Source organism: Struthio camelus, chromosome 3, assembly GCF_040807025.1.
Source record: "Struthio camelus isolate bStrCam1 chromosome 3, bStrCam1.hap1, whole genome shotgun sequence".
Classification (NCBI taxonomy): domain Eukaryota; kingdom Metazoa; phylum Chordata; class Aves; order Struthioniformes; family Struthionidae; genus Struthio; species Struthio camelus.
In genome coordinates, this window is record NC_090944.1 from 89,097,761 (window position 1) to 89,110,775 (window position 13,015).

The 13,015-nt window shown below is 39.6% G+C and overlaps 2 protein-coding genes across 12 annotated transcripts in view; one reads left to right on the forward strand and one right to left on the reverse strand.

Annotated features, from left to right (window-relative positions):
* Positions 1 to 5,525, forward strand: part of B3GALNT2 (beta-1,3-N-acetylgalactosaminyltransferase 2) — a 30,172-nt gene extending 24,647 nt beyond the window's left edge. For 5 of the 10 annotated variants that reach the window (XM_068938980.1, XM_068938974.1, XM_068938979.1 and 2 more), the window contains 3 exons: positions 2,381 to 2,540; positions 2,939 to 2,995; positions 4,460 to 4,669. In XM_068938980.1, coding sequence (XP_068795081.1) covers positions 2,381 to 2,540; positions 2,939 to 2,995; positions 4,460 to 4,594 — 352 coding nt within the window. In that variant the 3' untranslated portion in view covers positions 4,595 to 4,669. Of the gene's footprint in view, positions 1 to 808; positions 2,541 to 2,938; positions 2,996 to 4,459 lie in introns of all 10 variants that reach the window. The other 5 variants (XR_011140288.1, XR_011140289.1, XM_068938972.1 and 2 more) reach the window with 3 other exon arrangements.
* A 181-nt stretch (positions 5,526 to 5,706) lies between these two features.
* The window catches only part of TBCE (tubulin folding cofactor E), a 38,301-nt gene continuing 30,992 nt past the window's right edge, over positions 5,707 to 13,015 (reverse strand). For both annotated transcript variants that reach the window (XM_068938971.1, XM_068938970.1), the window contains exons 10-17: positions 12,635 to 12,699; positions 12,480 to 12,544; positions 10,254 to 10,406; positions 9,435 to 9,588; positions 8,806 to 8,874; positions 7,643 to 7,702; positions 6,202 to 6,293; positions 5,707 to 5,953 (exon numbers count right to left, since the gene is read on the reverse strand). In XM_068938971.1, coding sequence (XP_068795072.1) covers positions 5,861 to 5,953; positions 6,202 to 6,293; positions 7,643 to 7,702; positions 8,806 to 8,874; positions 9,435 to 9,588; positions 10,254 to 10,406; positions 12,480 to 12,544; positions 12,635 to 12,699 — 751 coding nt within the window. In that variant the 3' untranslated portion in view covers positions 5,707 to 5,860. The remainder of the gene's footprint in view (positions 5,954 to 6,201; positions 6,294 to 7,642; positions 7,703 to 8,805; positions 8,875 to 9,434; positions 9,589 to 10,253; positions 10,407 to 12,479; positions 12,545 to 12,634; positions 12,700 to 13,015) is intronic.

Genomic DNA, 13,015 nt, shown 5'->3' on the forward strand with positions numbered 1-13,015 from the left:
AAAAGCTGCCGCACATAGAAGCTGCCTGGGCTGCTTTTCCAGTTGCTGTAGGGAAAGCTATTCTGGAGCATGTTCTTGACTGCAAGAGCAAAGAGATTGCCTTCCTTCTCCCTGTTGACCCTGCATACGCATCCCTTTGTGTTGCTCCTTACTGTGGGCTTGTTCCTTGGTCCACGGTGAAAACTTTACTTCAGCTAATCTAGAGCGTTTTAGGACTGCAGGCTGGAAAAACAAATGGTCTAGGTATCCTACTTCAGAATTTTGGCTCATGTTGCAGGGAACATACTTACCTTAGTTACTGTCCTTTTAAATCTACAGTCAAAGACTTAGTCTTCCTCTGCCATGACAGATAACTCTGTCAACGATCACTGATCATGTCTGCAAATGACCAAATTTATGATAAAGTAGAAGGTACCAAGCTGTTTCCGAGGGGGACTGAATCTGATGTGAATGTCGAAAAGGCAATTCACTGAAGTTAGCTCACCTACAGCACTATAAAAAGCAGTGGGAGTTCAGAATGGTGCCTTTTCTTCATCTTAGTCCAAGAAGAAACTTCATGCACTTAAACAGATCTTCATGGAAAACTTCAATTTGTAATATAAAACCCTTTTTTTGTGGGGTGCAGGATATGCTGATACCTTCCTGTTCTAGTAACTGACTTCTAGGCTTGCCTTAGAATAGCCATTGTATGAACTTAGGAGAATTGATAATACTTTTTTCTTCAGACTGAAAAATGAATTTTGCTGAGTCTCTCTAGAGAAGTGGTGTGTTAAGGTAATAAGTAATCAAGTAATTTTATTCCTGGTAGGTTACCAAGAAGAGGAAGAGAAGTGGTATGTATGCAGGGAGGGGAAAAAATGGACAAAATGCATCACCTCCTCTGTGGCTGTAGAGAACTTTCTGTAGGGGTGACGCTTTCAAGTGTAGATTCTCTAATTGTCACAGTCTTCAGATAAGACAAGTGGGAGATGCAGTGAAGAAACGAGGTGGAAATTACTATAGGGAGTGTAAGACCATGAGCACAGAACATATGCCTCCATCTGGGGGGGGGGGGGGGGGGGGGGGGGAGTTACATCCCTCTTGCAGTGACTCACTAGAGTGGGAGATAGATACCTGAATTCACTTAAGACTCAGTATCAGATGTTGCCTTTATCTACTTGGTGCTTTCACATGTCATCTTCAGCTGTGAATGTAGTAACGGAGCTGACCCTCAACTGTAACTGCTCACTGTTACAGTGCTGCTGTCTGAAGTGAGACTTCTTAGTAGCTCACCAAAGTTTTAAGCTTTTTATGCTCATGACTGAATTCAGCCACACTTTAACCTGTTTGCAAAAGGGAGAGGATCTGCTGTGCTGACCAAGTTATGCCAGTTAGCTGTGAGGACGTGAAATATTTGTAGGGAAAGAGCAGTATAACAACAGCTTGTTCCCAATTGGAAAAGTAGGGCATTTATCGTGGCTGATAGGGCAGCCTAACAATGCTCTAGTTTTGCGTGGTGCAACACAGTGTTAAAGCTAGTTGTGCTGCACTGATTGGGAGTGGGAATCAGTGCAGAGAGACTGTTCAGACAAAGCATTTCAGACTTTTTGCAGACATCTAGGAGTAAGTATTATCCTCCTCAGAGGAAAAAAAAACCTTCAGGAAGGTTTTTGTAATTAAGTGATGGTGGCCTCTGCTGAACATCTGCTTTGTTGCCGTTCATTGGGAAAACAGCATAGAGAAGGTAAGCAACTCCCTCAAAGCTTGAACAGCAAATCAGTGGGTTAAGAAAATAAAGCCAAGTCTAGCATTCCTTTCTAAAAGGAAAGATGGTCTTTACTGTAACCAGGGCCAAGTTATCTTGATAGGCGTTTTGGACTAGCTTAGTTGTTTTGGGGGCGATGGTATACAAAAAGAATTAATACTTTGTCTTGCTTCCTGTTTGTTTTAACGCAGCCACTAGTTTTATCAGGAAAGTAGGTTGTGTAACATTGCTGCAAGTGCATGTGTGCTGGGAAGCCTGGCATTGTGTAGTGTTGGGTGAACTAAGGGGATTGGACACTGATGCGACTGCTAAAGAACACGTGTAAGGAAACTTGTACTTAACTGAAGCAAAACCCAGCAGCAGTGCAGGCATACTGAAGATGAGACTGTCAGTGCTGTATTGGTTTCTCTTTTGAGACGTTTTTCTTACTACCTGAGATTGAGCCCAAACTGTACTTCAAGCTGTTGTGTTGGATTAGATGCATGACCCTAGAGAAATAAGGCTATGATGTGAACTATAATTAGGATCACCTTCTACTTTCTCCTCTTAATAGTGTTTGAGTGTTACTTTAGCTTTGTTTGTGGGTTTTACAGAGGGCTTTGTACAAACATCTCACGTGACTAACATGGTCTTCAGTTTCAGACTAAATTGGGCAGTTGATCGAACTGGGAAATGGCAAGAGCTAGAGTATCCAAGTCCCGCATATCCAGCCTTTGCTTGTGGGTCTGGCTATGTCATCTCCAAAGATATCGTTCAGTGGCTGGCCAGCAACTCTGAAAGATTAAAGACTTATCAGGTACTAAAGCATCAGTTTGGTTTTTCTACTTTAGCCTGGTTTGGGGAGCAGTGTATGTACTGGATAAGTGGGAAAGCACACTGCACAAGTGGATGTTAGTACTGGGTTCTCCTGGTTGATGCGTTGGCTTTTTAAAGTGCATTAGTCACTGTCTCTAGTGTCTGTTCTGTGCCAAAGCACAACAGCTTTGGATTAAGCGCCTCTGGAGCTGTATTCTCAGTTTTTTGTACTGGTTTCCTTGAGAAAACAATTTACTGTTTTAGCAGCTCTAAAATACTCAGTTGTAGCTCTTCATTGTTACCATATTTACTGCAGGTACCTGAAGCAACTTACTCTAGTTCACAAAGTCATGCTTTTCCAGTGCTCCTATCTATACTTTTTCAAATGTGTTGTCTCAGGGTGAAGACGTGAGTATGGGCATCTGGATGGCAGCTGTAGGACCTAAGCGCTACCAAGTAAGTCTGCTGGAGGTCTCTAATCATAGAGCAACAGTCATGTTCTCCTTCTTTAAGTAGCCCAAAGCATGGGAGGGGGGGGGGGGGAGGGAAAAAAACAACACAAAAGAAGGAGCCATTGGATAAAATCCTGAAAACACTTGCTAAAATGTTTTCCAAAAAAAAAAAGGGGGGTGGAAGGCTGGAGTAGGAAAAGAGCATTCGCAAAGAACAGAAGCTAAGACATGCTCCTGCACAGGGGAAGATTTGCTCATCTAGTATAATGTTTGCTCTCTGGCTCAGGGCTTTCCAGAAGCTTTTCTGCATGAGAGTCAAGAGCACCTTCATGATGCTGGGGGAACGCAGTCTTCCACTGCTTGGATGACTTCTCACACTACTAGGTTATTCTGTAGAAAGGGAGCAAAACAGCTAGATCAGTTTTGAAAAAAAAAAAAAAACCATATGAATGTGCTTTCTTGGTCAAGCGTGTGGATGTGGATCAGGCACAAGGAAGTAGGTCCATATGCAGAAATGAGCTGAAGTTAAGCACTTAAATTTTCAGCCTCAACTCAATAGGTGCTTCCATGGTTAAATAGTGTGGCCTGTAGAAATGCAATCTCTTTGGATCTAGCCATCTGCATTAGGCAGGACTCATCTTCAGCTATGAAAATTAAAAGCTTAAGACCAAAACAAGTTAGATTCATTAATGTTAACTGCAGCCTGTGGTTAACCACAGCCACAGGTCTGTAAGCCTGACCACCAAGTGTAAAATTTTGTGGTTTTTGGTGTTGTTTTTTTTTTTTTTTTTTGAAGAGTTCTCTGGGATAGGGTCACTTATTACTAAGAGCACCATGCTGCTCAATCAAAGTGGTTAGCAGTGGTGTTTTGCCCTTAAAGAAAGATAGGTGTCTACTTGCTCTCATTTTTGTAGGAGGCAACGTCTTCTGCCTTCGAAAAAAGCTGCTGTGTTGAAACAACCTCAAACTTAGCTGCAAACATCAGCCATGATGTATCATTTTGCTCTACTGGCATCCTGCCATACAAGAACAATATACAGGCCTTGTTAAGGGAATCAAAAATGTTTTTCATCCCATCTTCTCTTCCCAGTTCTCCTGAAAGCTATTATTTCTGGCAGCCACTTTACACAGCTGCTAAACTTTGCCTTCCAAACAGTTCCATTGTTAAGACACCTAACTTGAAGAGATTTGTCCCCCCCTCCCCTCACTTTTTTTAAACAAAAATTGAAGCTCCTAGGATAATTATATGTAAGCATTTGTGCCCCCCCCAGAAAAAAAGGACTCTCAGAACTGAACTGCTCTAGCAAATCACGTAGGGACTCTAGGTGTACCTCTGGTTGGTGACCTTTGTGTGCAGAACTTCTTGTTGCTGCAAGCAAAGAAACTTGAGTCTTGGCTGTAAAGTTTTCTTGGAAAGACCTTAATCGTCATCAACAAACCCTATTAAAACTGCTGTCTCTCTTGACAGGACAGTCTCTGGCTGTGTGAGAAGACATGTGAGAGTGGCATGCTGTCTTCCCCTCAGTATTCTCCACAGGAACTGAGAGAGCTCTGGAGAGTAAAGGAACAGTGTGGAGATCCTTGTAGATGCGAGGAAAGATGACAGACTTGTCTCAGAAAACAGAGTAGCATATAATAATCATGCAAAAGTGTACATTTGGCTTCATTTTTGGAAACAATAAGGACTATTAAGGTATCATTTAATGTTGAGTTTCAACTAAAGTGTAACAAGTATTTGCACATCCCTTTTGATAATTACAAGCGGACTGACGCTATCCATTTTATATAGCGTAGATGTTGATCAGACAAAACCAAAATGTTTAAGATAAGCAATTTCCTTTTTATATAAAGTCAAAGAACTACTTGTAATTAATAAATGCACATAGGAATGCCAACTAGCCTGTCTTTTGTAAATTACAATACTACTGATTTAACTCTGGATAGAGCTGTACCAGTATCCAACCAAGAGCTGTACTTGGTACCAGGGCACCTGGTAAGTCTTGTTAGCATCTGTTTGAGGGGTTGCTCTTAGCTGTGTGGGGGTTGGGACAGCTGGGGTTTAGGATTTATATTTAGTTCCTTTATACCATTGTCACTGTAGTTAGAATGATATCAAAGTCTGCTTATACCAAATCCTGAAGTACTGCAAACTTAGCCTGACTCAGAGGGATTTCTGATAGCATAATCTATCATTAGATATGAATCTGAGGATAGACAGTTGAAAGTAAAATAAGTTTGAGCAACAGAACATTAAAGACTATAAAATAAATAGCAATGCCCTGCCGGACGCTGAGAAACTTATACTGCGGTATGTTAGTGCCGTAGGTAGAATAAAGGTCTATCAGATTTTGACCTTAAATAGTCTAAGGTGTGTAGATACTTCTACAGTTACTGCTGTTCTATTTCTGTTTGCTTTAATGTCCTTGGAAGTAGGTGAAAACCAAAAGGTAAGTAGTAGCCTCTTTCAGTGCAGCACTAATTTGGGAGCTATTGCAAGCAAAGATTGCACCTAGAGTATATACTCAGTTCAGTTGAAAGAAAAAAAAAAAAAAAAATCTTACCACCTTACCACTGCAGCAGGAAAGTAGCATAACATACTGGCAGAAGGGTTTATTGATGGATATAAGCACTGTCTGTTTGGTATCTTTCACATGAGACTTCACCCAAAAGCAAATGCTTTCATGAAGACTGACTATTAAGTTTAAGAGCCAGAAGTATTATCGTGTAGTCCTCTGATACCATTTATGTAGTCCACGTTCTTCTATACAGGTGTTCAGTTATGAGCTGTAGATGCCATCTGCAAGCAGCCCATACCTCCTCTTCAGTTCCAGTGCTTGGTTTTCCTTCAGTCCATCAAGAGAGTCCCTTTTCACCACCGCACTAACACAGAGTCCCCATTTTCTATTGAGTAAAACTGCAAAGGCTTTAGGTCATTGTCTAGTTCAACTTCCTTTCCTTTCAGCTGGAATAAGAAAGAAAAACTGATCAGATTTAAACTAAAACCTGTTCATGTAAAGCAAATTTAAATCAGGCAGTTGCAGTCAGGGAGGATCTGTAATATATTACAGGAATTAAATTAGGTCCCAAATTACAGCATGAAGACCGCCCTGCTTGAGTGAAATCTATTTCGTTGTGTAGTATTTCAGAATGTGCCATTGATCTTTAGCAGCATGAAATCTTTTACTGCTGAATTACAGAATTTTAACTCACTTTAGAACTTTCATAGGACAGTTTCAGTTCTGAACCAGGTATTTTGAGTAGGCGATACAGCAATCCTTTGACTCGCTGAATAGTCATAGAATCTGTCAAAGGCAAAGAAAAAAATTACTAGAAAAATGCTGCTACCACTGAGCTATATAGCAAAGTACTAGTGTTTCAAGTATACTTGCTGATAGCTGTACTGCTGCTTCAGTTCTAACACTGCAATAATGTCTTTTGTATCTGAAATAACTGCTAATATCGATTTGAAATCAGTTTAATCTCTGGTGGATCAGACAGAATATACTATTACTGTTTAAGTGCTTTGATCCCATGTACCAAATTAAAATGCAATGGCTTCATAATTTACCTTTTTGGGGTTTCTCTTTGAAACATACTAAAATAAGTGACCTTTGAGACACAAACCAGTCAACTTCTGACTACTTGCATCTGGCAACTTTTCCTGAAAGTTTCCATACCAGGAACCAGCTCTCTCAGCATAAAGAAATGAAAGTCACTGTGTAACTAGTGCCGTGCTCAGAAACATTACTACATTAATTAGTCCCAAACAAATTGCCAGCAGAGTTATGGAGTGGTTTGTATTATGAAGTCAGTTACACAAAGGGATATTTTTGTAATGGATCGTGATGGAGTAAATATCGTTTGTGCCAGAGGTGATACCTATGTTTTCAATAGATAAACTGGATATTTTGGTTAAACGTCACTTCTTTTGAAGCTTTATCTAAAGGCACAGCAATAGTGAGTTATTCCTGTAATACTGCACATTGTACTTAGAAAAATATTTTTCTATCAAACATTTTTGTAAAAGCTGTATCTGATTTTATGAAACTTGTGATAATAAATGTGGTTTTTATTTTAGATTAAAGCTTGAGGAAGTCTTTTTTCTCAAACTCCTTTCTGCTGCATCTTTCCAACACTTCAGCTTTATTTAGAACAGAGTCTGTTCATTGTAGTTGTCACTGCAGGCGCTAAAACTTAACTTGGGAATACGTAAATACAAATTTGATGAAGGTTAGAATCAGATTTCTCATTCAACATATAAAATAATAGTAGATGTAAATATCTAGAATTGCAGACTAAGTAGTTGGCTGTTAAAACTTCATGTTCTTCTTAAGTTAGCATGGCCTCCACATTTCACACCAGTTACTGTGTCTGAGGCAATCAAAGGCTAATTAATCATGCAACCAGCAGCAGAGGTAGTCACACAAGCGTCAACTTTTTGATTTTTGAACTGGACTGAAGGTAACTGTAAAAGGGTTGGAAAAAAAAATACTTTTTTCAAACAAATTCTACCTTTGTCTTTCCTTTTTAAGGCAGCATTTTCAAGGGAGTAAATTAGCTGCAAAGCTAGGGCCAGCTGCCACCCTTTGCTATAAACTTATTTGAAAAGAAGTTACTGTCAGCTGCTAAAACAAGAGAAATGGCGCCTTACCTGGTAGCTTTTTCTCTAGTGGCTTCTGCTCAGGTTTGTCAGGACACTTAATTGTCAAAGCTTAAAAAAAAAAAAAAGAACAGGCACTGTTTAGTGAATGAATGTTAGGCCCTGTTCCATCAGGAGCACAGTTTTCAGCTCGGTTTTTACACAAGTTGTTCCCCTGACGCAACTCAGTCTTCTCTTCAAAAAATTAGGATGTAGCCTCTATCTGAGCAGCAAAGATGCCATTTAACAGAGAGTAGCTCTTATTTTTCAGAGAACTATTAAAGTAATAAATGAAAATTTAATGTTCTTGATAAATTAGGGAAAACAAAAGTATTTATTAAGGAGTTGCTTTAGAAACATTTAGTGGTCAAAAAGGAATATTTACATAAAAATGCTTCATTTCTTGTTATTTTTTAAAATAAGCTGCAGCAGAAATGGCCTGCTCAATTTAAAGCAGATTTTAGACCCTCAGCATCACAAAAGCACAGTACAAGTACCTTTTGAGGAAGTTACTAGCCTTCCTGTTTTTTTTTTCTTATTCAGAGAGAGACTTTAGAAACCTTTAGAAAAGTTTTCTGTTATGTCTAGTCAACTACATTCCTTGTTCTAGTTGCTCTTTCACCTAAACACATTAGATGATAGTGCCTTACAAAACCATTTTGCCCATGGAGTGAAGAAAAAAAAAAAAAAAAGGCTCCGTTCTTCTGTCAAGCAGAAAACAATGACATAAATTTGTACATCTGGGATGTAACCTAGTTTAAATATGCACACAGCCCCAAATACCAAAGCAAGCTACCCTTATTTTTCTTCCGAAGTTAAGAAGCTGTCAAAAAAAAAAAAAAAAAATCAGTATCAAAGTAGTTTAGCTATTAAAGTTAAAATCTCCAATCTATTCCAGGCTGTAGAGGAGTCAGTCACATCAGCAGGATGCAATGCTAAATACCCTTATACCCCGCTAAGTCTTAATTAAGAAAATTATTCTAGAGAGATGGAGCATGGAGAGGCTGCGAACTCAATGATACATACAGTTCAGCACAGCAAAATTACAAGTTACAATTCTGTGAGCATGCAAAGGCTTTTCTACCCTTTATTCTCCAAATACATCCTGGGAATGCCCAGCTCATAACATACTTCAAATGCAGAAGCAATAATTTTGACCATTTCTGGCCTCTTACTCAGAAGCTGACTCTTCAGAGTCAAAGGCTGTTGTCTCTTCAGTTCTCCTTCTTCAGGTGCACCATATTCTGTGTGTGAAGGATAAAGTACATGTAGATGTGAATCAAAAATTCAGAGACTGAACAACTACACATGAGCTGTAAAAAGAACAGTCTAGTACTGGCTCAGACACCAGGCATAACTCTCTGTTGCCTCGGTCCCCTCAACTGGGGCACAGAGCACTGAAATGCAGCAGGCTCCAGCGCTGCTTCCTCGATCCTCAGCACTCAGCAGGGAGCGTGGGCAGGCACAGGGGCAGGGTGGAGCAGGCATCTGGCACACAGAGGTGTTGCTTCACATTCCTGTTTTAAAAACAGGAGCGTTTATGGGGAAATGCTCACAAGTCGCCTCTGGGGGCACTGAGCCCAAGTTCCCAAAGCAGTGGTGCCTGGAATGGTGCAGCGCTGCATGGCTGCCCCACAGCACTGAACACCAATCACATGTTGGGGCCTGCCTCAGGTGCGCTTTCCTGAGGCAGTAGGAGCACAAGCATCAAGTAGAAGGGAAGTAAACTGAAGAGAGAACAAACTAGTGCTACCACTAGTGCAAAGTACTACCAAAGTGTCCATTTTGCTTCAATTATACTTACTAAGGCAAAGCGATGGATATCTGGGATGGGCAGCAAGAAATTCTTCACTTGGTCTGTTTCTCTCCGGGTTCCCATGTCCACCAGCTGCTAGCCAGTCATTTCCAAATATTTTGCGATAATCAAGCTCTGCTCCTTTCCTTTCAGCAGGAAGGATCTGTATTGACAGAGGGAAGGTCCACAGTATACTTATGCTGTCTTTCCCAAGAAGAAAATCTAATTCAGGATACTGACTCCTTGCTGTTACTTACTTAGGTGTTCAGTGCATCTTAAAGCTACCTCCAAGTACTGACTGATCCATATATGTATATGTGCGGCGATGATGTTACTTTATGATGCAAGAATGTTTTTAGCGCTATTTCTTGTAACTATAGAACAGATGCCGCTTCTGCTGTCTTTTATGATAATCATTTGCTGAAAGTTTGATTTGGTGTAGGTAAGATGCTATCTTCCTATTACAGAAGGCAAACGCTTTGTTTTTATTACAGACACAAACAGATTTAACAATGCAGCTTTTTTTTTTTTTTTTTGCCACTATATAGCTTTGTTAAAAGTCTTGCAACATCTGTAGGACTCGGGCACTTGAAAAACATTGCTCCCTTTTGTCCTAGCCCTCACTAAGTTTTAGCAGTGGTCAGGAACAGTGCTTGATCTTCTGATCCTACCTACTGCCTCATTTACTACGTGATGGAATAATCAGTACTTTACTTTTCCTACACCCAGACAAACAATAATCTTAAAACAAACTGAGAACAAATCCTCATTCAATGATTTAAAAGCTGCCTCCAATCTGCTTATGCAATTTGTTGAAAAATCACGTACCTCAGACTTGTTCAAAAATTCCAGTTGACCTATCTTAGCAATAATGAGCTGTCTCAAGGTCTCTGGGTTCTTCTCTGTGTCCATCAAAGGGTTATTGTGACACTGCAGTGACCGTAAACTTGGCAGTTTATCAAGCTCGTTGATAGATGACCACTGAAATGGAGAGGAACAGTCTTTGGAGCAAACATAAAACATACTTCGTTTCAGAACAATACACAGTAACATTGACTTTTTCTGTACAATGTCCATGACTGAAAGTGTTCTTTTGGTCAACAGAACCAAGTACTTTCATCTTGTTCATTTAGGTAAGAAGAGAATTGCATTCCATTTAACGAAGTGAAAAATTAAACAGACCAGGAAGTACTCTGCATTTTAGATCATTAGCATTCTCCGAGTTTCCAGGATCAGGGGTGCACGCTTAGGCTAGACATAACATTCCTTTTAACTGTACCACCTGCAGAGTTTATGTCAAATGAGGTGCCTTACTCATGCTCTCTGCTGCAACGGCTAGCTGTAGGAACTACAGCAGGGAGAGAAGACAAGAAAAGGTTAAAGTTTTGTGGCAAGTAAGAGTTTCTTCTTCCGTGTTACTGACTAAATGGAACAGGGAGAGGTTATATATATGTTGGGATAGTGGAAAAGTGGTATAAAGAAAGTAAAAACTCTATCATGCTTCCTTAAGTTACTATTTTATATAAAAGAAAACTGCCACAATCTTGGGAAGAATAGTCTACTGAGAGAGTATCTTGGTAGATATTTGTTTCAGAGCAGAAGGACTTATGACAGAGGCAGCAATCCTTATATTAGGGAAAGAAGGCCTAAAGTCCGAGTTCATCAGTACAAGAACAGAGGCATTATAAGCACACTAGGCAGAGCTGACAGCAAGGGGAAAGTGACACAGCCTGTGTCTATCTTCCCTCTCACAAGCCTTACTAGCAATTACACCCTCCATGACCGCAGGCCCCAGACCATTGTCAGAACGCACGCAGGCAGAAGAAGCAGTACCTCAGAGCCCCATAATCTCCTCTGCTTTACGTGGTCGCTGTGGTAAGTAAGTACAAAACCTGCTGATATCATCACAAAGATTACTATACTGTAAGTATTTTTCTTGAGTTTCATACAAGGTTTTGCTAATGCCAATTTACAAGTTCCTTTTTGAGAACAGCAAGGACACTGAAACCCTAACTTTATACCTAACAAATTCCTGCATACTTAACGTTCTAATCCCCCAACGTGCCCATAAAACGTACCATGCAGACAGGTCCTACTGGCTCTTGTCCCTCTCAGGACCCAAAGTGAAAATGGCATGGGCCACCTACCTTAACTCCGCAATTCGTGATATTCCTAAACATACAGCTCTACGGGTTGTGGTGAGCCAACTTAACTGCTCATTGCTGCTAAAAAAGGGAAAGACTTCACACCCCCACGCTTACTCCCGCCTCCCCATCCTGCCATTGACATGTGCTGGCTCTGGCATTAATAGGCCCCTTGTGAGATGCTTTAGCTTAGTCACCTGGCAAAAAACCCATCCAGGTTAGTTATCTGCCAAGTGTGTGAGGAACAGAAGTTCACAGGCCGACCTAATGAGCAATGGAGAGATGTAAGGGAAGGGGTAAGACTGCACATGCAGCAAATAAAAAGGAAAGAAAAGGGAAACACAGAGAATCAAGACATGCGCTTTGCAGTGACAGCAAGCAAGTAGATTGGCTTAGCTGCCCATGCTGCTTTAGTTTTAAAAAAAATAATAATAATAATAATAATTCCACCTCCACCCTCTGGAAGGAGAAATGTAACTGCTTATGTGCAGCAAATCAATGACCAAAAAAAGGTACAGTGAGAAATAGCTTTGAAAGCACTTTGGAAAACAACATTACCATGTCTTTTTTAATTGTGTAAATATAAAATTAAACTACATAATTTCTTGCTTATACTTCAGATACTGAAGGACACGAGGAATTACGAGGTAGCTGAGGGACAGGACTAGCTACCATATTCTTAACTGAGATTCCAAGAAACTTTTTAAAAGTTCTAGATTATCCTTTTTTGTTGATGAAAGAAATCAATAGCTGCCTCAAGATCTTACACATATAATCAAAGAAATTTAAAACAAAAATTGCAAGTTATTCCTAAACAAAGATGTATATATATATATATATGTGTGTATATATATATATATATATATATATATATATAAAGAAAATGCAGAACTATCTCCATCTTACCTACCTCTGATATTTTATTGTCTTTTATTGTAAGGTGTTTCAATGAAGGAAACATTTTAGTCTTGCATCCTAGGAAAAAGAGTAAGTTTACAGGACAATAATGAAAACTTAAAACAAACAGTATGATAAAGCTATAAATAAATTGTTTCTTTTACATACCAAATCCAGCATCAGGAAAGTGTATAGAAGATATTCCAGTGTTTCTAAGTATTAGGTGTTCTAATCTGAAATTCAATCGATTTAATGATTACTATATCTGGTATGTAAAGCTTTTTGTTAAAAAAAAAAAACCACCTTTTTTTTTTTTTAAAAACAAAGCTCTAATAAACTTTTGACATGATGCATGACAACTGACAAATTAACAGCAGCTTCACAGCCAATATCCAAACTTCATCAGGTTGTTAAGACCATACATCTTTCAGGGAATAAGTGCAATAGTTTCAAGTCTTCAGAACGACTCCTTGATTTAAAAGGAGTGATTTTCCAAACGATTTTTTAAACAGCTTGTTGATTCCACCATGGCTGCTATTTTAGTGTGAA